This window comes from Dioscorea cayenensis, chromosome 15 (assembly GCF_009730915.1).
Source record: "Dioscorea cayenensis subsp. rotundata cultivar TDr96_F1 chromosome 15, TDr96_F1_v2_PseudoChromosome.rev07_lg8_w22 25.fasta, whole genome shotgun sequence".
In the NCBI taxonomy this organism is placed as follows: domain Eukaryota; kingdom Viridiplantae; phylum Streptophyta; class Magnoliopsida; order Dioscoreales; family Dioscoreaceae; genus Dioscorea; species Dioscorea cayenensis.
The window spans coordinates 2,205,149-2,229,752 of NC_052485.1; the positions used below are offsets into that span (position 1 = coordinate 2,205,149).

At 35.2% G+C, this 24,604-nt stretch overlaps 4 protein-coding genes across 7 annotated transcripts; 1 reads left to right on the top strand and 3 right to left on the bottom strand.

Annotated features, from left to right (window-relative positions):
* Positions 1-625: 625 nt before the first annotated feature.
* On the bottom strand, positions 626-11,469 carry LOC120277223 (protein EXPORTIN 1A-like). Of its 3 annotated transcripts, none has more exons than XR_005541484.1 (33): positions 11,234-11,469; positions 10,805-10,921; positions 10,407-10,499; positions 10,198-10,269; positions 9,753-9,860; positions 9,579-9,661; positions 9,157-9,295; positions 8,974-9,042; positions 8,575-8,652; positions 8,423-8,485; positions 8,242-8,286; positions 7,874-7,981; positions 7,709-7,795; positions 7,379-7,582; positions 6,987-7,046; positions 6,397-6,507; positions 5,658-5,755; positions 5,476-5,584; positions 5,276-5,341; positions 4,323-4,421; positions 4,162-4,242; positions 3,907-3,996; positions 3,725-3,810; positions 3,546-3,626; positions 3,275-3,457; positions 3,020-3,086; positions 2,831-2,941; positions 2,608-2,715; positions 2,382-2,519; positions 2,161-2,298; positions 1,980-2,084; positions 1,054-1,239; positions 626-992 (listed from the first exon to the last, which is right to left on the bottom strand). XR_005541484.1 is itself a non-coding variant. In XM_039283976.1 (32 exons), the coding sequence occupies exons 1-32, from the start codon at positions 11,327-11,329 to the stop codon at positions 1,117-1,119; spliced, it is 3,216 nt and encodes a 1,071-aa protein (XP_039139910.1). In that variant the 5' UTR covers positions 11,330-11,469; the 3' UTR covers positions 626-1,116. The 3 variants fall into 3 exon arrangements, 1 of the variants encoding a protein (XP_039139910.1); XR_005541485.1 differs by having other exon boundaries at positions 626-996; XM_039283976.1 differs by having other exon boundaries at positions 626-1,239.
* A 466-nt stretch (positions 11,470-11,935) lies between these two features.
* Positions 11,936-14,526, top strand: LOC120276848 (mediator of RNA polymerase II transcription subunit 21). Of its 2 annotated transcripts, none has more exons than XM_039283572.1 (5): positions 11,936-12,289; positions 12,455-12,529; positions 12,862-12,913; positions 13,375-13,499; positions 14,313-14,526. In XM_039283572.1, exons 1-4 carry the CDS (start codon positions 12,083-12,085, stop codon positions 13,449-13,451), a joined length of 411 nt encoding a protein of 136 aa, XP_039139506.1. In that variant the 5' UTR covers positions 11,936-12,082; the 3' UTR covers positions 13,452-13,499; positions 14,313-14,526. The 2 variants fall into 2 exon arrangements, with proteins under 2 accessions (XP_039139506.1, XP_039139505.1); XM_039283571.1 differs by having other exon boundaries at positions 11,938-12,289; positions 14,251-14,526.
* A 461-nt stretch (positions 14,527-14,987) lies between these two features.
* On the bottom strand, positions 14,988-18,899 carry LOC120277527 (polyadenylate-binding protein RBP45-like). Its single transcript, XM_039284387.1, has 7 exons — positions 18,431-18,899; positions 17,206-17,683; positions 16,292-16,344; positions 16,095-16,225; positions 15,882-15,975; positions 15,649-15,798; positions 14,988-15,278 (listed from the first exon to the last, which is right to left on the bottom strand). The coding sequence occupies exons 1-6, from the start codon at positions 18,791-18,793 to the stop codon at positions 15,652-15,654; spliced, it is 1,266 nt and encodes a 421-aa protein (XP_039140321.1). The 5' UTR covers positions 18,794-18,899; the 3' UTR covers positions 14,988-15,278; positions 15,649-15,651.
* A 987-nt stretch (positions 18,900-19,886) lies between these two features.
* LOC120277547 (1-acyl-sn-glycerol-3-phosphate acyltransferase-like) lies at positions 19,887-22,815 on the bottom strand. Its single transcript, XM_039284411.1, has 6 exons — positions 22,804-22,815; positions 22,006-22,542; positions 20,754-20,903; positions 20,578-20,676; positions 20,407-20,499; positions 19,887-20,323 (listed from the first exon to the last, which is right to left on the bottom strand). Exons 1-6 carry the CDS (start codon positions 22,813-22,815, stop codon positions 20,081-20,083), a joined length of 1,134 nt encoding a protein of 377 aa, XP_039140345.1. The 3' UTR covers positions 19,887-20,080.
* Positions 22,816-24,604: the final 1,789 nt, after the last annotated feature.

Sequence of the window (24,604 nt, forward strand, 5' to 3'; positions counted from 1 at the left end):
ATGAAGATTTAATTGTACCTAAAAAAAATTACAAGGACTAAAAGGACAGAAAATACACAATTACAAGGAGTTGTATAGTAATTAAACTAATTTTTATATACATGACATGATTCACTAGAGTATACACATATAGACGGGCATGGATCATGGTCCATGGATGGGTGTCTTTTCATTTCAAATATATTCATAATTCATCATCTCAGTGAGCTTTGAGGCCAAATTTTTTAAATTGTGAGTAACAATTGTGTGCACAAATTTCATCCCCCGTCCACATGCTCAGCCAAAATTTGTACACACTTCTGCTTTCTTAACAACCTAGCAGCCTGGATAACTCACAGAAAACGGGAGTAAAATAAGCAGAAAGATTATTATTTTATATTTTTATATAACCTAAAAATTAATTCCCTCCTGCTAACACTGATCTATTAAAAATAACCTATAATTATACATTAACATACTTTCAAATATTAAGTTTATAAACAATCATACCAGTGACTACTGAAAAATAATTACATTAGAAGGTGGTAATAATTATTTATTTATTTAATTTAATCAGTAATGGTTGCGACAAGCAAATTTTAGGTAATATACTTTCAAGTAGAATAATACCACACATCAACAACAATGGAAACCAAGGAAGAAAAGAATCAACTTCATCAGTAATGTATTTTTTACAAGTAAAACTGAACCATGGCAAAACAATAAAACATGCCAGCAAAACACTGAAAGTCATAAAAGAACTACACTTTTTTTTTTTTTCTCCACACTACCTACTTATCTTCTATGTATCCCATAGATAGAAAAACAACACAAAAAATATTAAACACTGCCGTAGATGCCGGCTGAAAATTAGCTAAAACCCTAATGATAGTAATAACAATAATATAATAATACATGCTTAATCAAGAACCGCAACTACTTCAACCAACAAGAACACCCGCCCGCTAGTATCACCAGCAGTCTCAACAGCTCTTGCAGCAAGAGGTTCTTATCTGACTATCCCAGTGAAATCCCTAATACTTGAACATCTTAGAAATGATTAGTTAAAGCAACCTTTGGACTATAAGATGGAGGTTGGTTAAAAATTTCAGATAAATGCTCTCAAGATCACAAACACTATGAATCAACCATTTCGTCCTGCAACTCATTTGGTGCGATAAGCCCCGGTACAGAGAGCATCCTTTGCCGATCCTTCTCTCTCTGAGCAGCTGCTTCTTCTGCATAAAGATCTTTGTTGTCCTGCAATGGTGGAATAGTATTAGCACAAAAAAACTACACTCGATTGGTGCATCTCAAAATTGCTCATATCCAGCATATAACAAAGAGTAATAATTTATTTTCAAAAAAACCTTCAGCAGTTATAATCTGCCTAAGAAACTAAATTTAAAAAATGAATAAGGATGATAAGGATAGAAAATGTTTCTGTTGCACAGAGAAACAGTTCTGCCACAGATCACATTGGGCACAGAAATTCAAATTTGCATTTACTAATCTGAGTTGTTCATCATTTTTCTTTGTTTATTGTTGTTTGGGTATATGATTTATGGATATGATCACATTGGCCAGACATGCAAAACTTTGACTTCAACAACAGTACTGTTCCTTCTGACCTTTGACTAAATTTGCTTCAAGATGAGAACTAGTATGATCATTGTAACCATAGTCTAAGATTGTACTTGCTTGGTGAGGAAAAGCATGTGTTCAAGGAATAAGGAATTATTTTTCATACTAATAAAAATAATCATATTATTTGAATTAATAATAAATTTTGAGTTACTGTAGATAATTTATAAACATATTAATTTAAATAACAAAAAAAAATTGACTGGTGGGATGAGTGTTGGGTGCATAGTCGAAGAATATAAGTAGCACAAAAATCAAACACCCAGGGAATCTGGGAAGAAATTTCAATATAGCAAGACCAAGCATGCAACAAGTAGTATTACATGAACTGAAACCAAGTATGTCATTAGTATTACCTGTGCTGAAAATTCTTTTGATTGCACAAGGAAGTCTCGAATATGATCCTTGAATGTAGGCAGGTTGTTCTTTGACAGAAATAGACCAACGACAAATTGAGTAACCTGAAACAAGTTAAAAGTTAAGACAACTTTGCGCCACTACGAAAGCATATCAAAGGTTCATAATTTAATTGGGTACCTCCGTAGGTGTCATATTTGGAAATGATGATCCCAATAATTTAATGGTATAATCCCGAATAAAATCAGCATTACTAGGGTATTGTAATGGGGCAGAAGCAACATCCCACAAGGGCTCTGTCAATGATTTAGAATCAACCTGAAAATGTAACCATTAAATTAACTGTATTATAACAGATTGATAACTCTACAACCATTAAAATTTAGTAGTTGGTTAATTACCAAGCAGAACAAATGTTGAAGCACCAGAACATGCAGCTTGAAACCTGGCTTATGGAATGTATCTGTCAAGACAGCAAAGATTTCTTGCTCGATTGTCACAAAGTAAGTCCTATAAAATTGATTGCAAAATTCAGACACCTGGAAATCAGCATCACCAAAACATCAGTAAAATGTATAAACTAGCTTGTGAAAACTAAGCACCAATAATAAGGTAGATGATCAAGACCTGAAAATTCTTCAAAATTTCAACTAAAAGGTTAAGGCCAGTCTCAGCGATATTTCTTTCAGTGTGCCGGAAAGCCCAAATGATTGAATCCATGACAAGTTTCAATTGCTGTCATTGCCAAACTGCATTAGAGTTTTCTAAAAGACTCGAAACCAATGTGCAAATATTGCATGCAGCTTGTAACAACATATTGCAGATGACCACAAGCAAAGATGTTCACTACCTGACTTGACAGCAGGACTAAAGCAGGAAAACAATGTGTAGCTATTGCACGCAGCAAAGAAAAGAACTTTAGACGGTGCTCAGGGTAATCTTCAAAATTTTTTGTAATCATCTGGAAAACAATGAAGATTGCAACATAATAAGCACAGCAGAATTAGGTAATTTCCATAATAGTATGTGCAATACTAACCTCAAGAGTACATTGAAAAACAGCTTCAAAAATGCGGGGGACTTCATCCATCATTACACGTTTATACCTGCAATAATCAGGTTAAATATTATTGACCATTTAAAACAAACATGTTGCAAACAAGTTATCAGGAAAAATATATTAGTAAATTTACATCTGGACAAAACAAAAATACCAATACTGTCAAATAGATTATTAGAAAACAAAGCTTTATTTTTCATGCAGTACAGAGAATTAGAGGCAGCCCGGCCATACTTATTAATGATTGTTGCGAAAAGAGATAACACTTCAGACTCCCTAGCATCTGGAAGATTTCTTGCATAGTCACCAAGAACAGGGTCCATCATTGGTGGCACAAATTGCTTGCCTATATGAGGTTGATCTTCAGCCTTGTCCACAAATGTTTCGATCAGTTTAAGAGTCTCACGCTTCACAGATCTGTTTGTCCCATGTTGTAAGTCCTTGAACAATATCAAGAAAAACTGATATTGCAAAAAATGAAATTGACAATAATAAATATCATTACCGAAGAAGTTTGACAAAAGACGTTCTGGAAGCAAATGGCCCCCCTTCCGCTATAGTACTAGAAATAAGTTCACTGTACATTCTGTTGGAAAAAACTAGTGTCATATCAAGTACCATTGAATACTGGATTAAAAGGAAGAACAACCAAAACCTCAAAAGATGGCAGTATAAGACTAATACCTGTATACTGTCAGCATATCCAAGAATATAGATGATATTTGTGGGAAGAAATATGACCCAAGAGAACTAGCAACACTAGTGTTTGTCTGTGAGCATTAGAAGCAAAACATTACAGATTTTCCGTTATCATATGAAGAGACAGTGGTTAATGCAAAGCTGAAGAGAAATGTCAAACCCATTACCTGCAGTATATTAAGAATAGTTCTAATAATATCCTGATCCTTTAAAACATCAACACTCCTGCCAGCCTGTCCGATTATCTCTGCCCATTTCTGCAGTGCAAAGGAAAGGAAGATAATATATGACATCTCAACAAGCAACAAGTGGACAATTACACTTGAATTGCCACAACAATCATTGTAGAATAAATTAAGTTCGTACAAAATGGAAGAAGCATAATTATAAAGAAAAATGGTAGTACAACAAATTCGACCAACCTGATTAGGAAGGTCCATCAACCTTTTCAAATATTCATCCCTCTTCATGCTATCTGATTCAGCATGGATCATGTGCCCAACCTGCACATACAAAGCAATGAGTTGCTTAAAACGATATATTAGATAAGCAAATACATGATTTGCTTTTTATGTATTAATACCGATTCGTAAAATGAATGAATCTGATGGGGCTCAAGATCCGCAATGGTAACAGGAAGGCTGGACAGAAGCTCCGATACAAAAGGTTCATTCTCCCCAAGCTGAAATATAAGCAATCAAGGCATCACATGACATTTCGATAATCTAATATTAAGCTCATATTCAAAAACCAAATTGAAATCCACAAACAAATCTTTGAATATTGGAACAAAGTGATAGAAAAGCCAAGAAGGATCCAATTATCATGCGCTGGGGCTACAGCAACAGCACTCCCCATCCAACCCCTTGCGCATTTTCCTTACAGATTGGTTCCAATTCCAGTTTGAAACACATAATAACTAAACATTTATTTCTTTCTTGTCAAATCAACCAAACAAACAAAACACAAAGTACCAGCTTTACAAATTTTACAGACTGAGGCAGAGACAAGCACAGAATTTGCAGGGCATGTGAGGTGAGATACCAAATTAGGATGGACAATAATTTAAAAAAAAAAAAAATCAGTAAGTTCTTACTGAATCTTTCTAATGACGCTATTGAAATAAATCTTGGTGGGTTGGTGTATCTAATATTAACTCAACTAGGATAGTTCATTATTCCCATTTCCTCCTAAGTGCTGATTATCCTCTCTACCTAGTAAAATCATATAAAAGCCAGTCAATGCCACTTCTCCAATTTACTCCTTTTCAGATGGCAATAAGCATTCTGAACAGAAACTTCATATCACAACAGAGTTGATGGACAATTTTGATATTCCAAGTTTTTACAACATCAGCAAATCAAATGGATAGAAGAAAAAAAAACATTATCATGTGATAGAGAACATGGGATATGGAGTGATACAGAACTAGAACATGGGATATATAAAGATATCAAGATAGCAATGGAACATGGGGTATGGAGTGATACAGAACTGCAACAATAAGCTTGTCATAAGTAGAAATGTGGGACATGCCTGTGTAAGAACAAATTTACGTTTACATTTCTGGACAATTTTCAGGAAAGTATCACATGCCATGTCCTGCAACAGAAAAAAAGTTTATTACATCTCCTGGATGAAACATGTCAGTGTAACCCTATATGACTCCTATCCTGCACGATCAGCAGCCAAATAAAAAACCATAGGGGAAAATACATTGACACAATTATATTCACCTGAACTCCTGGATGATTTTCATGCATAAACTCAAACAATTTATTGACGACAGTTTTGAGAAACTTCCAGTGAGCCCTTAAAAACTTTGGATACTGTCCAACAACATACCTGAAAACTTACCAACAGTCAACAAAAGACACGAGAACTGAGTAAATATGCTATTAAATCAATTGTGACTTACATGATATTACTGGCAATAACAGCTTTATTATCCTTCCCCTTCGTAATTTCACATAGATTCAACAAGTCACGAATTACCATCACTAGAAATCTATTTTCCTGTGACATGAGCAAACATTACCATTAAAATAATATTGAAAGAAGCTATTACCAAAATCCAAAAAGAAGGAACATGGTAAAATTGACAAAGACTTAAATGGTTCAATACTACAGGTCGGCATTGTTAATGGTGGTGCAAATCCTTTGCCCGGTTCCAAATAGCAAACAAAACCCAAGTCTGGCTCAATTCATAAGAATTCAACTCGCAGTCGGAACCAAACTCAAGAGACATACTCAAACCAAAGCTGGCTAAACCCCTAATTCACTAGAAAAATTATGAATATGATTAACTCAAATTTATATGAAAACAACGCTCATCTAACATTGGAAGATTTAAAAAAAAAAACAGTTCACATCATTTATGAAAATCATAAAGCGGGCTTCCAAGCACCATCACAATTCAATTGCAACAATAGAAATAACACTCAAAATTTAAAGAACAATGAATCAACTATTGTTATAAGATTTACAAATACATAACCACTGAAACTAAAATGATTTCATTTTTTTCAGCAAGTCAAACAAGGGAAGGTATGAAATACAAATGCAATGATACTCAACAGCATTTATCATCAGAGCTAGTTAGTTATAAAAATTGGTGAATAAAGGATAAAATATATATTAAACTTAAACAGACATACCTGTTCCTCCATCATAGACCCAGATATTGACCCAATGGCCCAGCAGAGCGTGTTTAGGTTGTTCCAACTCCAGTCAACTCCATTCAATTGCTTACTTAATTTCTTCAACATCTAAAATCATCAAATAAATAGCTGTGTTAAACAATTTCTGCAAGCTTGGATATGGAGGAAAATATTTCAACACAAACCATAAACCACCATGATGCTAATAAAAAATGTCTCACACGATTCAACATAATGCTATAATGTAAAGTAAAACCCTTAACACTCACATAGTCACATAGCATACTTATCACATGCTAATATTGACACAATAAATTTTATAATTATTCCTTGCATCATCATTTTTAATTCCCTCTTCTTTTCTAATGATATATCAACTAGCTCAACCACTCACCAAAAATTGGCTTCTAGAAAAAGGTTAAATTCAAGTAGAATAACACCACTTGCAGAAACAAAATATCTAGCCTCAAAACACAACATTGCAACAAAGCAACATAAGTACCGCCAGAAGGCCAGTCATCTTCTGTAGATGCATATCGCACTATATGGAATGCACTTAAGCAACAAAGCGTTCAAAATCAACAAACCTGTTGCTCAGTATCCTCATGGTCAAGATGTGTCAAATATATCAGCGTCTCCCTCATTATCTGACAAAATAAAAGAAAATAAATGCCTTGAAATAAAGAATGTCATAAAGGAAGTCCAATGTATTCAAGAACATATACAACCAAATTTCAATTCCTTGTCAAGCTCCAATTATCCATAGGAAATCAAAGTTTTTAAATGTCTTAGCATACAAAAATTTATTTCAAGAGCTATAATAAACATGCATCTCATAATCATGTTCAATAAGGATAAGTGCTGGAAGAACACTTAGAGATAACAACTCTGTCGGATAAAAAGGCCATTGAAATGAATAAAATAGAAACAAAATTTGCAAACACATCATAAGTGTGTAGAGGCAAAATATTGACCAAACCTTATACTGGACTAGTACATCATTGTCTTTCATAGTTTCACGGACAATATTTCCATTTTCATCTTCAACAACAATGACCTCCTCAGGTTTTGCCATCCGAGAAATCATGAGCAATCTTAACTTTGACACTGGACTAGAATAGAGTTGTCGGCGTTGTGAAAGTTGAGGACCAAGACCATCCATCAATCCAGTAATTGATGCTACCTACAGTATAGCACATGGACTAAAGATAAAAACCACATGTACTAAAAGATAAGACATTATATATGGCAGGTATTAGAATCATTATATATTGCAGGACAATTGTAATATTGGCATCTGACGACCCACCACGCCTGAAGCTGCCGCAGGATTGTCCAAATTGTGGTGAGGTTCAAATAATTGCAGGACCAGCAAATTCCAATAATCCAGGCATACCTATTCACGCATCAAAATTCCACAGTTTCAGATCATTTTCCATGAGCAACACAGCAGAAGTGTGAGATAAATTTATACCTTAAAAACCTCTGTATCATCGACATACGAAATATTTATCAGATATTCAAGACCCAAGAGCAATGCAGCTCTACTCTCAGCAGTGGACTCCAATATTTGAATATGATACTGCATACAACCTTTTCATTATATACTGTTCATAAATATTAAGAATCAATAACTAAAAATAACAGCACACAAGTCAGCTAAAAGAGATGAGTCCAATCCTGACCACTAAACAGTGTAAATTTCCTTTTGCAAAGGATTTTCATTTTGGTAATAGGACACAAAAATGTTACCAATCCTATCGGACTTGAAACTGTTCCTCCATTACCAGTTACATGATCAACAGATTTCTAAACTAGTGAGGAATTAACAAGGAGACTTACCTTGAAGAACGAAGTGAAGAACAGGGCGAGGTTTTGGATAAATGCCTAATGAAAAGAGAAATCGTTATTAGGTTGCATAATGTTTGGAAAACATAATGAAGAACCAAAAACTGCACTCATGTGTTTTCACATAGAAAGAATGGAAAGCATGAAATGGTTGCATATGTGAACATCAGTGTACCTGCTCATCACTTGAACCATTAGCATACGCATCAGGTATATTTGTGGTGGATGGGAGAATATTCTGGATCAAATACAAACAAAGAGGCAGAAGAATTAATATCAGATGAAAAAGAGTATCATTACAACTAGAAGATTGTCTACAGACAACACCTGCAGCTGGACCATGAAAATCGTGTAGATTCTGACATACTTCTGGTCATAGAAGTCACCAAAATGAAGAGAAGCAACCTGCAAAAATGAAAACGAAATTTACCACAAGAACCCAAAGAGGTGGGAACTGGATTGAAGAATGTAATTTACGTAATACAATTCTGCCAAACATATATTTATTTATTCATCAAAATATGAAAGGGATTGAATGGCATAATAAAGAAAAGGTTCATTCTTCAGTAACACGACATTGAATCACATAATCTACCAAATAATAATGACATTGGTCAGAGATATTTAGACATTGAAGGTAGGAGAGGAGAAGGAACCTTAATACATACAAATCAGGGGAGAACGTTATGTTTGCCATCTTAAAGAATTAATATGACAAAGGCATACCTCTGTTAAACATTGAAGTGTGAGATTTCTATAAGCAGCAACTGGGAAAAAGTTCAATAGAGTCTCCAACTATCAGAAAACACAAACATGGGATATATAAGTTCAATATATAGAAACTAAAAAAGTAACACAAGTCTTCCCTGACCAAATTACTCCAAATGCAACGTAGTTAGAAAGACAAACCAGTGGAGATTCGAAAATGTAACCAAGAGGAATCCAAGATAAAAAAGCATGTAATGTTGCTAATGTAGCCCGTATAAGCTCTGCCCTTTGAGATGCTGATAGTACGAACAAGCATAACTCATGAATGAGTTGAAACTCGCTGTTCATCAACAAACTACTGTAAGACAAAGTGATCGTTTTGCAAATAGAGGATATGCAAGACAAAACACACTGATTCACCAATTATAATGAAAGAAATGCAAGACAAGCAAAATGAAAAATATATTATCAAAGGAGGACTTTTTAACAGCAGAATAAGGACAGAATCAATTGTCATCGATATATGTTAAAAGGCTTGAAATGCTCACAAATCAGCAAACATGGACAGTTAACAATAATAAACAGGTAAAAGAATAAAATGGGCGCTGACACTCAATTTATACCTGTTTAATGAGTGCTTAAGTTCTTTAATCTTTTGTTGAGTCATTTCTCCTCTTGAAAAATCAAAAACCTCCTCACTAAGAAGCTGAACATTTGATGATTCAAGTTAATCAGTTGAAATGAGCCAAATCACACTGCAAAAATTAATTGCTGCAATCCAAAATGCAAAAGAATACCTTCAATATGGCCATGCAATTCTCACATAGAGTTTCACTGCTCTTTGCTGCTGAAACAAGATCAGGAATGAAGCTCTGCCATCTTGCAGGCCACTCATGCTTTAAAACCTGAATTTTCAAGTTCATAGGAAACACTTGTCAAAGGAGTATAATGAGCTAGAATCAATAAGGGTAAGCACAACTAAAATTTTAGAGAAAGCATCATTTATAACACATACAAAACATATAAAATCAAAAATCTAAAACAAGATTAGTTATTAGCAGATCAAGCAGCATAAAGGACAGAGGGGGAATGTCTAGAATCAGACAAAGCCATTACTACAAATGAGTTAGCAAGGTCCTACATAGAAAAGGCCATACATGGAACTTAAGGATCCTAATTATACTACTCATCGTGAGAATAATTTTGTATTGAAATAGCCACAAAAAAGAGGTAGCACACTACCTGAACCAATATAATGTTGAGCTTATTTACATAGAGCCTCTCACTCCTAAAAGATGCTTCATTACTTGAAAGCTGACCAGAGATAAGAGAGTTGAAGTACAACACAAGAAACCAGTATTCACATCAGAATAGAAATATGTTTAGTCAGTGAGAAAGCCAGTATGAAAAGAATAACACCAATCAAGCGCAAGCACGAAGATGATCAGTACCTGCACAATAACATCAGAAATATAGTTTTTGATTCCATCTCTTTGCTCCACAGGCAAAGCATTCCATCGATATTTGATCACACTTTCTAGAACCTGGGAAAAAAAAAGAAATCCATTTGAGCAGCATTACATTTTCCATGACCAGAATAGTGGAATGTGCATACTGTTTTGACAAACTCAAACATGTTCAAAGTTGGACATACTATAAGTGCATTTATCTAGCTATCAGCATTCTGCATTCGAGTTGAAAGCAGACAAATTCACAAAGCAGAGTATAGTTACATTCAAGTCAGCTAAATCATAGAAGACCAATCAAAAGTGAAAACTGCAAAAGCTAATGCTAGAAACATTTCCTTCCATTATTCCACCAGAGCAGTAGCTATTCAGAGTCCTCTCACCTGAAGAGCAAAGAATTTGGTGTTCAGGCTCTGTGAGTTCTGCAAGATGCGGACAACCTGCAACCATGTGTCTGGGTTGTTCTGCAACTCCCGTAATATCTGGTCGGCCGCTTGTCTCTGTCGCAATGAAATACAAAACCCCGGCTCAAGATTAATACAAAAACTAGTGAAAAAAGGTGCAATGATCTCGAGAAAGAGTAAGCCCAAGCAACGACGCAAAACCTACAAGATATATCTTTCGCAAAGAATCAAACCCCTAAAAACCAAACCCTAAAGCACGATCAAAGCAACAGCCAATCCGCAAAGCAAAACAAAGAAAGTCCCGCACTTGCATTCAAAAACCTAGCACACAAAACCCCCAAAAAGCCACGCCAAAACCCAAACCCCAGATAAAGAAAAACTAAGGTCAGGAAAGTAATGAACGCCAACCTCGGCCTTCGATCCGGTGCCATAGAAGGCAGCAACAGTGCTATCAAGCAGAGCAACGTCAATCGGCTGGCTGAGATCCCGGAGCTTCTCCGCCATGAGAGCGGGGGCTCGAGATCGAGCTCCAAAACCCTAGAAACAGTGGGAAAGTTGGGAAGAGAGCGAAGGAGAGCGAGAGAGGGAGGGAGGGATCTTTCGAAATCGAAACCCTAGCTTAGTTTTCAAGCGGTGTTCTTGGGACTATAAATAGGAGACAAAAAGAAACTTCGAAAAGGGTTTTCTTGGGGGGTTTTAATTAAGGGAATAAACTTGAATTTACATCTTAAACCCTCACCCTTTCCATATTTATTTTTAACATTTTTTTTCTGTTCTTTAGTCCTTGTTTTTTTTTTATTTACAAATATCTCTCTGGAATAAACTATGGAGTGTTTAAAAAACATCCACATAATTTAAAAGATTGATTTTTATTATCTATTTTTCTAGTCCAAAATTTTTTAAAATTTTAAAATATTATCTCAATAAAAACAGATTACTTTAATAGACTATATTATCATCAATTTTTTTATTTTAAATTTCAAGTTGATGCAATTTATCAGTGCAGTTATATTTAAAAGATATTGTAGCAAATAATATTATTTATTAGTATGAAGGCCAAGAAGTCTGTCATATTTAAATATCAATTCGTCCTGCAAATATAGAAGATTTCAGGGGGGTATTTAGAAAAGCATTTTGTGCTTCGTTAATGTGTTCTTGCTTCCCAAACAAAACCCTAATTTCTCCGCTTGATCGCTGTGATCGTTTTGGGTTTTCTCCTCTTCCTGCGAGGTTCCGAGAGGAGGGAATCAGGAATTCATGGATATCATCTCACAGCTTCAAGACCAGGTGAACGCCATCGCCGCCATCGCGGTGGATATCTTTGGGACGTTGCAAAAGGATGCGCCACCGGTGAGGCTTTCGCCGAATTATCCTGAGCCGCCTGCGAATCCTTCTGACGAGAATGTCAATATCCCTGAACTCACCAAGACAATGAGCGGCGCACTAGTTCAAGCCGCAAAGAAGGTTGGAACATGCTTTCTTTTGTTTAAAGATTCAAGCTTTCTTAAATTTCATGTTTTCTAGTGGTTTTGATTTGCATATATGATACTTGGTTTATCTTTTTGTGGATTGTTTACCTGAAAACGGTGAGGATTTGTGCGTAATATCATGGTTGTTGCTTTCTTGCAGTTTGATACTCTTGTTTCAGCATTGCCACTGTCTGGAGGTGAAGAAGCTCAATTGAAGAGGATAGCAGAGCTTCAGGTAATGTTTCTCTAAATTATGTTTGTTTGTGTTAGAGCTAGATTTTGCCTTCACTATCAAACAGAAAAGATTAAGAAAAACATTTAACATTTTAGGGAAAAAGAAGAATTTTTTATGTAGAACATGAAAGCTAGAAACTCTTAATTTTTTGTTTTGTATTTTTCTGGAGAAATGTGAGCATTCCACTTAATCTCAAATTCTGATCTGTGAGGGAGTGTTACACCAACTCTCCAAAGTGGAGATGGTACACTCTTATATTTTTATCTGTGTAATTGTATACTGTTTGTCATGGTTGTGTGCTCATATTGATGCTTTTGAACCTTATAATCCAGGCAGAGAATGAAGTTGTAGGTTTGGAGCTTCAGAAGCAGCTAGAGGCTGCAGGTAAATTTTGTTGTTGCTGCTAATGAGGAAAACTAAACTGATCTTAATCATTATGTGTTAATATCATGCCATTGTTGTTGTGAGATGAGCTAAAAGGAAGCTAATCTGCTGTTTTTCATGACTGATAAGTTGTATGAGCTTCCTGTCAGTTTATTATCATCATTTAGTGATGTGGCTTAAAACTTTGACCTTAGTAAAAGTTATCTAACTAAAATCTTCATTAGATTCACCTACTCAAATGCTGTGGAATATCACTAGAATAGTTCAGTGTCATCTTTAGTGATTCCTCTCTCTCTCTCTCTTTTAATTGTGATTTTTTGATGGTGAAAGAAAAGAGAGAACAATTCTGAACAAATGGTCAAGATTTTCTAGTGAAAAGTTATTCTGACTCATGAATAGTTTAGTGTCAATAATGTGTTTGATGATCAATACTCTCATATTGCATGGTCTTGTGTTTTCAGATCAAGAACTGAAACAAGTTCAAGAGTTGTTTAACCAAGCTGCTGACAACTGCCTCAACTTAAAGAAACCGACCTGATCAAGTAAAACATACCAAGCAACCACTTCTGCGAGTTTCAAGCACGAGGTAAGATTAAAATCAGACTATGCTTAATCACTACTTCCTATGTTTTGTTCCTGCAATGAACATACAATTTGGAAATGTTTGCATGAGTATTTTTGGCAAGTGTCTGGCTTAATTACGAATTTCGAACTTTTCATTTTTCCTTCTAAATCTTCTCTGTATGTGAGCTGTTCTATCATGACCCAGTAATCCTTCTTATAATATGCTGTGACAACAAGCAACATTCTTTCTTTTGGGAAGACAATACATACGACCAGAAATTATTAGGAAACAAATTAAATGAGCCTATTCTCTTTTAGAAATTCTCTATATCAGAGGATTTATGCTAGTTTAACTGGGGTATTCAAGCCAAGGCTTCTCATTTTTTAAGGTATCACTCTCTCGCTTAGCCATGGCTTTTGAAAGGCTATCAGACACTCATAGAGACTTCAAACTTTGGGAAACTATAAGATGTTATGAATCATGTTTGTCTAATGAATTTAAGCAGGTATCATAGTTTGTAAAATTATGGACTTGAATCATTTCCTGAATAAAAGAAAATTTATTATCAATATTATCATAAACCGAGTTGCCAACGCATTTTATTCTTTATTAGTTTCAGGCCAAAATCTGTCTAGAGCCTAATAAAATCGAGTCATATATTATCAATTGCAACAATTTTGCTGTGTGAACCAGATACTCATGTTTATGCCGGTTGCCACGAGTCTTATTTATTTTGGTTTGCTTTTTTGTTTCTTCTTGTATTCATTTGCAGAGTTTGCAAAGTCCGATCTAATCAATATTGATATACCGAGTATCTTATCTGTTGATACGAAGTATTCCGGCGATCCCCACGATCCGAGTCCGGGCTGTTGAAGCTGTCTTCTCTGAAAAGCTGCATAGCCGTTGTGAAGCTAGTGAATGTAACAATTGATGAACATGGACATGTACAATTTAAGAATGATCAATTTGTATACCCTTTCATGTACTGAAAATCAGTATTTATGATTTTTACAGCAAAGCACTATTAAATGAATTCAATTTAGATGTCTCTTTCATCTCAGTACAATCTTATTCCATGTCTAAAGTAAGTTCTTGGGTATTTCACTTACCACGCCCTAGAAGATGAAAAAAAAAAATTTATCTCCCAAGACAACAACTTATTTATATATAAGTTCATGATAATGAACTGATCTCTTTTTATTAACACCCATTTTTTTTGTGACGAATTTAACGTGCAGACGGTATGATATAACCATTTTTATTCAAGCCATTTTTTTATTTAAAAAAAAAAAAATCCTTTCCTCGTAAAACCTTGGTGAACATCAAGCCATGGAAGACTTTTGTAGTTATTCAGTGCAGAATAAATTGTCAATATTATTTTATGTTTCTGAATTAAAAAAAAAATGTTCAATAACATTACCAAATTAGAGCATCAGACACACTGCAACCAAACCAAACATTTATGTAATTACCATATAAACATACCAGCAAGAAAGTAAATTGAGGATAAATAGCCAAAAGTCATATTTCATTTTAAAAGAAAAATCTAGAAAATAACACAGCAATTATATAACTGTTACCCAATATCTGTCTATGTTGACACAAATAATAGCTTGAGTACAAGCCAGAAATTTCCCGCCTAGAATTAATAATAACAATAATAAAAGTTGGTGCCAGACTACCAAACATACAAGGGGGCCATTAGGACCAGTAATAATTAACCTAAACCATTGACGAGGACTAGAAAGCAAATTGTGTGGACAAAACCAAAAGCACGTCGCCACCTTGTACCAATGATCACTGCAACATAGAAAAATCAATCCAATGTTCAAATATGTTGGCTAAATATAGGCAAGAACAAGGAACTTAACAATACATAATAATGATTAAGCATGGGGATCAATAGCTAATGTGGACATTGTGGAGACACATGACTTTTCTGGTTATAACTTATGATTAATCAACTTAAACCAAGTTTAACAAGTACTTTCACGACCTAGAAATAGGTCAGATGGTCAATTATATCAAATAAATATGGCTTGTGGTATGAGAGCTATAATTACACGATAAACAAACAGTAAAAAAACGTGAAAATAAACAATCGGTTGCCATATGACAGAAGCAATGATATGATATCAAGACAAGGATAGAGCATCATCCCGTCTTTTACCTGTTACTGCTGATAATTTCCATATCCTTGGTACGCGGTATATGCATACATGTTCGGATCTTGAGGAGGCGGAGGAGCGTAACCATACATGTCATATCCTTGGCCGTAGCCATAGTGACTACCATTCCATTGGTTTGAATCAGGTTGTAGCTGGAAGTATCAAGTTAAAGCAATCAAACTCACAACTTTATGAGTTCAAACAAATAAAACTACGTGTAAAGGCAAAAGCAAACCTGTTTGTTAGGACTGCGGCCCCAGGAAAGGCGAATGTTCTGGCCACCCAACAAGGTTCCATGCAACAACTTTAAAGCTTCCTCGGCATTAGCTCTGAATGCAAATGAGAGACCAGATACTCCAAATTAATACCGTTCCTTGATGGGAACGGAAAAAGCAAAATGTTTCAGATTAATGTCATGTAAACTCTTAAGCATATGGAATATACAAACCTGTAAGCAAATTGAACAAACCCACACCCCTTGCCTACGGGTATCTTCACATGAACTAATTCCCCATACTTGCAGAAGGTTTCCCGCAAAAGGTCCTCACTTACATTAGCATCCAGCCCACCAACAAATAGCTGCATTGAAAGGATGCCAATGAGAAATTTAAGTATATGTTTAAATATGTTAAATCATGCACTTACTGTTGTATTGTTTGGATCACTCTCAGAATCAGTTCCTTGTGTCTGATATGATGCTGCAAATAGAAATAAAATGAAAACTAGCTCTAAAAAACCTAAATGAAACATTAGCAGTTGAATTCTATTACTCGCTTTGCAAAACATAAACTACATCATGTAGATCCTAAGACTAGAACGCGATATTAGTATCAGATGTGAATAAGCAATAGCAGATTTTACAGTAGCAGAGCCTAAATAACCATAACATTCTAGATTACCAAATTCCAAGCCCAAAACAAAATTTAGTAATCAGCATATTCAACAATATTATTAAACGAATGAACTGCTTAGCAGAAGAAATGGCAATTGCACAGAGGTAATATGAGATTATAAATCCTTGAATAGTATAAAAAATTGGAAAAGCAAAATAAAGAAGGCATTGAAGGCTCAACAGAAACTATGAACCAATTATGGCATAAACAGCAAGACTGACCTAAATCTTGCTCGAACTACAGGAGAAATGCCACTCAGCTGAAATCAATCAAGATAAGGGCCTCTTGGCATCCTGCTTTGATAGAACACGAATTCTTATAAGATTTCATTACTTAACACATTCACAGGATGAGCCCAACGTCACAAACGAAAGTCACTTGGAAGGAAATAACAAACTACATCTCAAGAGAATTAGGAGCTAGGCATTTTATGAAGTTAATCACAATCGAATGTCAGAAGAGAAAAGGCTTTCAGCAAACAATTTCTGCACTTAAGAGAGTGTCGACCATGTTACTCTATAAACAAATAACTGCTGCATTGCAAAATAAAAAATTAAAATTAAAAATTAAAAAAGCCTTCAATTGTGTGCTGGAAAGAAAATACTCCATAAGCAGTATGGAGAAAAGAATAGCCAGAACACTTCTAAGATTTGAGGACTTCCCTACCTTTTGCAGTATATTGTTGTGGAGCATCAGCACTCTTCTTGCTGGCTGCAGGACCAATCCGCATAGGCCTTGAAGAGCAGTACGCTCCATTCATTTCAGTCATAGCTCGATTTTGTTCATTGACATCTCCAAACCTAACAAAGCCATAGCCTTTAGAGCGTCCAGTAGTTCGGTCAATCACAACCTTTGCTCCCTTTACAGAGGAATAGACAGCCTTGAATGTCTCTTCCAAAATGTAATCAGTAACATCTGAAGCCAAATCTCCAACGAATATGGTATGATCAGCACCAATGTCACGCCTCTCACCAGCTCCCGGTGATGCCCAATTCATTTTATAAGCTTGATCAATATTAGGCATCATCTGGCCATTATATGTTTGAAGAATCCGCTCTGCAATGGCATGTGTTGCAAATTCTAGAAAACCATAACCCTCAGAATGACCAGTCTGCCTATTGCGGATGATTTTCATAGAAAGAAGCTGCAACCATAGAGCACCATGGCTTAAATTTTGCATACTTATTCCTTGTAAAATTCGATGTCAATAACCTCACTATAATGAACATGTACAAACAAAAGCAATTTTATATTTTATTTTCGAGATCAACAAACACAGAAACAGTTCAAGGTCATAAAACTAACATTAGTTTGCAGAACTTGTTTTGGATACCAACACATTACGAGACAAACACTGAAGGTTGCATGTAAAAGCTGTTTAGAGAAGTAAAGCTCTTAAAAATTTCAAAAATTGTGATGAACGAGTAATAGAACTTTGTGCTTATGAAAAACCTGATTTGATAGATCAACAGGAATACAGGTTTACTCCAACTTTTCACCAAGATACATGCATCTCCAAAATCAACTTTCATTAATCAAAATTCCAGACGAAGTTCATGCCACTACCTAATCTATTAATTTCATCCGCAATCTCCCTCTCGAGTATCCTTTCTATTTACTTTCTCAATTTGAAAATTGAAAATCACTCTAGCAAAACAAAAATTCTTGTTCCCTTTGACACTCATATATGTTACTCATCTAATTCATAAACAAAACCAAGAGTGGAACAATCTACCCACAAGAAAAGCCCTTTCATCCACCAGTTAAGACCCTGAACTGTAGTTTGTAAAACCCTAATCAGCAAGGAAAATATATACAAAAATCATAAAAATTTTAACATGAGAACACGAAATCAGCAAAAGATAGAACTATCAGCGACAAAGCTAATCACCTCTCCGTTCTGTAAGGGCTGGGAGAAGCAACTCTGAAGGTAAGCCTCGTCCATCCAATACTGCAAATCCCCGATCCAAAGTGAGCGAATCTCATCAGACGATCCCGGCTGCTGCATCGCGGCAGCCACCTGGTACTGTGACGGCGGCGGCGGGGGTGCATGGTACTGTGGAGGGTACTGCTGCTGCTGTTGCGATGGGATTTGAGGGGGAATTTGCGGCTGCTGCTGGCTCCACATCGGCGGCGGCGGTGGTTGCTGGTACTGCAGCTGGAGCGGCGCCATCGTGCCCCACTGCGCCTGGCTCTGACCCATCTGCTGCTGGTCCATCTGCCCTTGCATCGTCCCTCCGCCGGGCTGCATCATCTTCGGAGCTTAGATGGAAACCCTAACCCTAGCGAGCTCGAAGAACCGGATTGAGCCCCCCACTGAGAAGAGCGCACGCGGGACGGCGCCAAGATATCTCTCTATCTCGATCACGACGATCAGTGAATATAGAGAGGTCTATTTTTCACGCAACCCCCTGATATTTTCCGATTTTAGAGCTGATGTATTTATGAAAAGATCCCTTCTATTGTTTTTTATTAAACACTCCCCCAGTAAATCACATCTCCCTCCCTTTCTTTCTCCTTCTAATTCAAATTTTTAAATTAAAGATAATATTAAACTCTGTTACTTCTCATAAATCATTCAAGATGAGATGTTCTTAAGCCGGTTTGGATTATTTTAAAAAAAAAATGTGATAAAATAGATAAATTGTGAATTTATTAAAAAATTCAGAAAAAAAACGAAAAGAAAGAAATAAAAAACTAATTTAAAAAAATTATTAAAATACTTCTGATTGAAATATTTATGTAATAAATTAAATTACCTTATATCTGGATAATTTTGTTGAAGTGTTCCAAATTTTTTTTGGATCTATTTAAAAGATAATCCTATTAAAAATACCATTAAAGAGGTTAATCCGTAGATATAAAAATAAAAGATTTTTTTTTTAATAAAACTATGATTTATCCATATTTATTTAAAAAAAAAAACAGTTTTAATGTTGAAGGTGTTCAAAACTTCAAATTGCGCCAACGACCATTTGGCTTATCGCAGTCGGGTCTAGGGTGTTACGTGCTCGAGTGTCGAGCGTGGGCCCTCGAGTTCAATCCCCATCTCGCGAGGTGAGGACGGTTCGATGCGATGGCACTGCTCCCCATATGTTCGTCTGCCCGGGTTCGTGACATCACCTTTCTCAAACCTTCAAATTGCTTTAGCTAGAGAAGCGCATTATCTATTATTTATACAATAAACAGATTATTATATGTTATATTTATAGTGTTTTATTCTATTAAATTTTCTAACAATAGCAATGCTTGAAATTCAATTTTATTTCCAAAAAAATAATTCAATTCTAAGGAAATCTCCTTTTATCAGCTCAAGAAACTCATCCCATATCTTTACTGAGCAATAATTCAACCATTCAAGAACCTTGAATGCTGGTTTTTAACCTCTATATACAATGGCACTAAACCAAAGACCATGTTATAACTTACAAAACTTCTCGGTGTTTATCAGTACATATTGGCTCTGTACTAATCAAACAAAATATATAAACATATGACCAGCATCTTCTCAGAATGATTTTGAACTCTTGTCTGAATCTTCTCAGTCAGAATTGAGAGGTTTTTGAGACTCTGGTAAGTGATTGACATACAAGTCATGCACCATTTCTACATACTCATTGATCTTGTCTGCTTCCCAATCATCGGTTTTTATCGGCAGGAGGTATTTCACTGTGAGTGGTGCCGGTCTGACTCGCAAACTGTTCTTCTTCCATGCAAGATGTGTGCCAGTTAAAACCATTGGAACTATAGGCAATTTAGATTGTAATGCTATATGTACAAATCCCTGAATTTTGAGAAAGAATGAAGAATTAGTATTCATACATGAAGAAGAAAGCTGAATTAATATGAGCATGGAACTAAGCTCGCCTTTTTGAACGGTAGCAGCCTCCCGGTTTTCGATCGAGTGCCTTCTGGAAATATAATTAGTGACAATTTATTCCTGACTATTGCACGAGCCACCTGAGCTTTTAAAGAATCAGAGATTAGATATGGATTGAATGATACTAAAGAATTTTGTGCAGTATAATTACTAATTACTTCTTTCATTGATTCAATTGCAGCCATGGGGTTAGATCGGTCGATGCGGAGATGGTTTGATAACACATAAAGCTGCCCAAATAAGGGATACCATATGATCTGCATATAGATATAAATTTTTACTGACAGTTTATGAATCAAGAAATTCAGTAAAACAAGAAAGCTGCAGGCTTTACCTCTTTCTTCGCAATGCCAACGGTACCAGTTGGAGTGAGCCACATTACAAGGAAAATGTCCAAAGGTGATGCATGATTGCAGATGTAAATACCACGGGTGTTGGCGTATTCTGAACCTTCGATTGTTATGGGGTTTCCTAAAATCCACATCTGAAGAGAAAGACAGGGCGCAAACATTATCGAGGAAGTCAGTAAAGTAACAGGCCTCAAAGACAAACTACAAGAAAAATTAATAAATTTTGACTTTGCAGCGACACTGGCATAAATTAGTGGCACAATGTACATCAAGGAACATTAATTGAGAATGGAGAGCCATACACCAACAAAAACATAGAGGGAACAATCATCCAAATATCAACCCATCTTGCACATTAATTTCCTTTTGAATGCAGTTAACTCAAATGTACCAAAAAGTTCTCAGACTGAAATCTAACTAATTACCTTCTATAAGGTTTAGAATTCACACAAACTTAGGCATACCATAATGCATTTCACAAGAGGGGAGTCCTCAATGCATTTCCATTGCATCCAGAAGAGAAATTTTCAAGATAGTATTAGCATCATCATAAAAAAGTTTGGCTAATGCAACAATGCCTTCAATAACAGTTCTCTTGAAGTATTAAGAGGGTACCACTTGAGAAAATACTTTGTATTTCAAAGAGTATGATGTAAAGGCATCAAATAGACAACATATTGTCACTTGACCGAATAACAAGATGCATATTGCTTACCAACAAAGTTTCGGATCTCAAAGATGCAGGTATTTGTTGTCTTTAATCATTTATGGAACTCTTCTCTTCAAAACAGAGCTGTTCTGGGAGGAAGTAAATCAAAAGCAGCTGAATAGTAAATGAAAGAATTCCACAACTACAAGGACCTTCATAATGACTCAAGCATATTGATAAAAATAATCTATTTTTCCTCTAATTCACAAATCATAGCTCTACAGATGAAGCTCTTTTGAAAGCTCAGTGAGTTTTATATTAAACCAAATATTCTTCCCACATATTCCTTTAAACAAGTTGTCAATGAACAACCAAAGATTCGAAAGGAAAAAAGCAGCTCAACCTCAACCACAAAAACCAGAAAGAAACCACTCAATCCATCCAGCACACAATATCAAACAATCCGAAAAAGCATACCAGTATCATTCATCAAACAAAGTGAAGAAATTACAAACAAACAAGAGACAAGAATCATAAAATTTCAGACAAGATAAAAGATCAAACAGACAGAAAGATTGAAACTTTACCAGCATCCTCCCAGTGACATGCCCATACAAGTTCCCCTGCCGCACTCTCTCATAAGGCCAAGGCAACAGCACCACCATCACAACCGCCCACAGCGCCGTCGTCACCATCATCGCCAGAAAACAAACAACAATCCTAAAAACCGATAAAATCACAGTCCAAAACCGATCATCATCCTCATACCAATCCTCAGCCTTCCTTTTCTGCACTGCCGCCGCCGCCGCCGCCGCCTTCTGCTGCGGCGCCGGCGTGTCCGACTGGCGGAAACTCGTCTCAAAAAAACTCTCAAAACCGACGGCCCACGCAAGAAGGAACAAACACTCCAAAAATCCATGCTTTCCCTCACTGAACAAACCACCAACAAGATCAACAACAACCAAAGCAAGAATCAATGGACATTGGAGAAGTTTATCAAGGATTCGATGATTTATAGACTGAATGAAAGCTCTCGGATTGAAGAAGATCAAGTAGAAAAGACACAATCTTTGTTTGTCTGGTCGAGAGAGAAAAACGAGAGCTTTTCTATGTCGTCCTGGACCCTGCTTCTCGTCTGGTTAACGGGTTAATGGAGCTCCGAAACCCGATAACGAGTTTGCGGATTCGGGCCCATCTATGGATGCGGAATAAAAATTATAAAATAAATAGATTTTTATTTTAAAAAAAAAAAACTGGAAGCCCATAGATGGTTGATGTGAGTTGATAAAATATATTTTTTTATTTATAAATAGGCATACTGAATAAATGGCTACGTGGAATGATTGGACTTTGTTGTCGGGTTTGGTATTGGTTGGAGAACAGACCCGACCCGTCATGGCGGATTCTAGAACGTTGGTAGGCCTTGTCTGCTTCTTTAAAGAGTCTGTGGGAGTGACATTTTGTCACTCTTTGTGTGGATTAATATTATTAATATATATATTGATAAATAATTAAACAACACCCTTCGGTTTATATTTTCACATGTTATTGATTTAATGGCAGTCCCATATGGACCATAAAAAAAGGAAATTTGTTAAATTTCCATTTATAAATTTTATTGTTATTATTATTTTTTTTATAAATGTGATAAAAGCACATGTTGATATCTCTATCACAGATGTGTTATTACCTCAAATGAGACTGTTAAGAGACATGTGTGCATAAGTTAATGTATCAAGTGCGCCCTCACCTTGTGAAGACACGTGAGAGGAGGATGTAATATCACCCTTGAATTAATTCTTCCAATAAAAATTCAAACTTTTCATCATTCCGCACACCACTCGATGGACATATATTAGTGTTTCTAATCACTTGAGCCAAATTGACTTTTGCCAATTTTTTTTATTTTTAATTTATAACTAATGATAGTTTAATTTAAATTATAATAAATTTTTTTAAGAATATAATTTATTTTGATATATTTTTAAAATTAAATTATTATATAGTGTACACATGCTTTGCTTGGACTTGGGCAGAGATGAAAAGGAAAGGGGACATGAAGGAATTGATTGGCATGACTTTGTGGCATTAGAAACAAATTAATAAACTGTGACTATCAAACTAAGCACGTGATTAATTATTAACCAAAAATATCATGTCATATTGCCATTCAAATCTTGACTTTGAAAATGACTATGATGGTGGAGTCAGTGATGACCACCAACCTTGAACCTAACTATAAATAAATAAAGTTTGGAATTTGATCAAAATAGATCAAGCAAATAAAAAGAAGATATTTGGAAAATATCATGCTTAAGAATAAAAATAACAAATATGAGATATGGGAAATGTGAATAATTAAATATGGTCACCATTATGCATAGATGAGTCATTTGTTTCCATGTTTGTTATCAAAGGCATTGACAAGTTGTAGGAGTTTTGGCCAAGAAAACAACTAAAGTTGATAATAAAGTAGAGGGGTCAGAAAGAGAAGACAGGGAATATGAGCATATTGATTATTTTTATTTTTTAAATGAATAAATTATTTATTAAAACAAAATATATATAATAGTGCATCATCTCTAGTGATGTACTTTTTATTCTTGTTGTTTTTGTTCTTTTGCTTTTCTCTACATATGCTTCCGTTTGGGTTATTAACACTAGTTTGTACTGTTTTAATTTGTTTTATTTTTTAATTTGCTAATAAAATTATAGTTTATCCATTTTAACTAATATATAACAATGAATTCACGAGTGAAAAACAGAAATTTAAGCCTTCTTTTTTTCTCTCACTTATCGCTATGCTCGTATACTCGAACATATTAGAATGATAGCGGTGGGAGTTTTTAATGTTAAACATTTGGAGGAAAAAAAAAACCACATGGAATTAAACACGTATGTACTTTATCACTTCTATGTGGTATGTATGGGAGATACATCACGAAATGTTTACTTTATAAAAAAATAGGAGAATATTCTTTTTATATATTTCACATTCCTGATAAAGTCATTAGAATTATTATATTCTTTTTATTATATGAATCTGATTTACTTTGAGTTCATCATTAATTTATAATATTTTATTTTGTTCAATGAAATCTTCAATTTTATTGCATTTGTTTCCATTTATTTCTATGTATAATTTAAATTCAACTATTTGTTTTTGTTGGTCTACACGTAATTTCA

Coding starts and splice junctions, on each gene's coding strand:
- LOC120277547 (XM_039284411.1), bottom strand. Junction 20,677..20,753: donor TTGGCATTGCGAAGAAAGAG/GTAAAGCCTGCA, acceptor ATCTATATGCAG/ATCATATGGTATCCCTTATT. Junction 20,324..20,406: donor GGCTGCTACCGTTCAAAAAG/GCGAGCTTAGTT, acceptor CTCAAAATTCAG/GGATTTGTACATATAGCATT.
- LOC120276848 (XM_039283572.1), top strand. CDS start 12,083: ATGGATATCATCTCACAGCTTCAAGACCAGGTGAACGCCATCGCCGCC. Junction 12,530..12,861: donor AGAGGATAGCAGAGCTTCAG/GTAATGTTTCTC, acceptor CTTATAATCCAG/GCAGAGAATGAAGTTGTAGG. Junction 12,914..13,374: donor GAAGCAGCTAGAGGCTGCAG/GTAAATTTTGTT, acceptor TTGTGTTTTCAG/ATCAAGAACTGAAACAAGTT.
- LOC120277527 (XM_039284387.1), bottom strand. CDS start 18,793: ATGATGCAGCCCGGCGGAGGGACGATGCAAGGGCAGATGGACCAGCAG. Junction 15,976..16,094: donor TTTGTTCAATTTGCTTACAG/GTTTGTATATTC, acceptor ATTTGCATTCAG/AGCTAATGCCGAGGAAGCTT. Junction 15,799..15,881: donor GCCGCAGTCCTAACAAACAG/GTTTGCTTTTGC, acceptor TGATACTTCCAG/CTACAACCTGATTCAAACCA.
- LOC120277223 (XM_039283976.1), bottom strand. CDS start 11,329: ATGGCGGAGAAGCTCCGGGATCTCAGCCAGCCGATTGACGTTGCTCTG. Junction 3,087..3,274: donor TTCGCAACAATCATTAATAA/GTATGGCCGGGC, acceptor TGATTATTGCAG/GTATAAACGTGTAATGATGG. Junction 2,299..2,381: donor TTCAACATTTGTTCTGCTTG/GTAATTAACCAA, acceptor TTACATTTTCAG/GTTGATTCTAAATCATTGAC.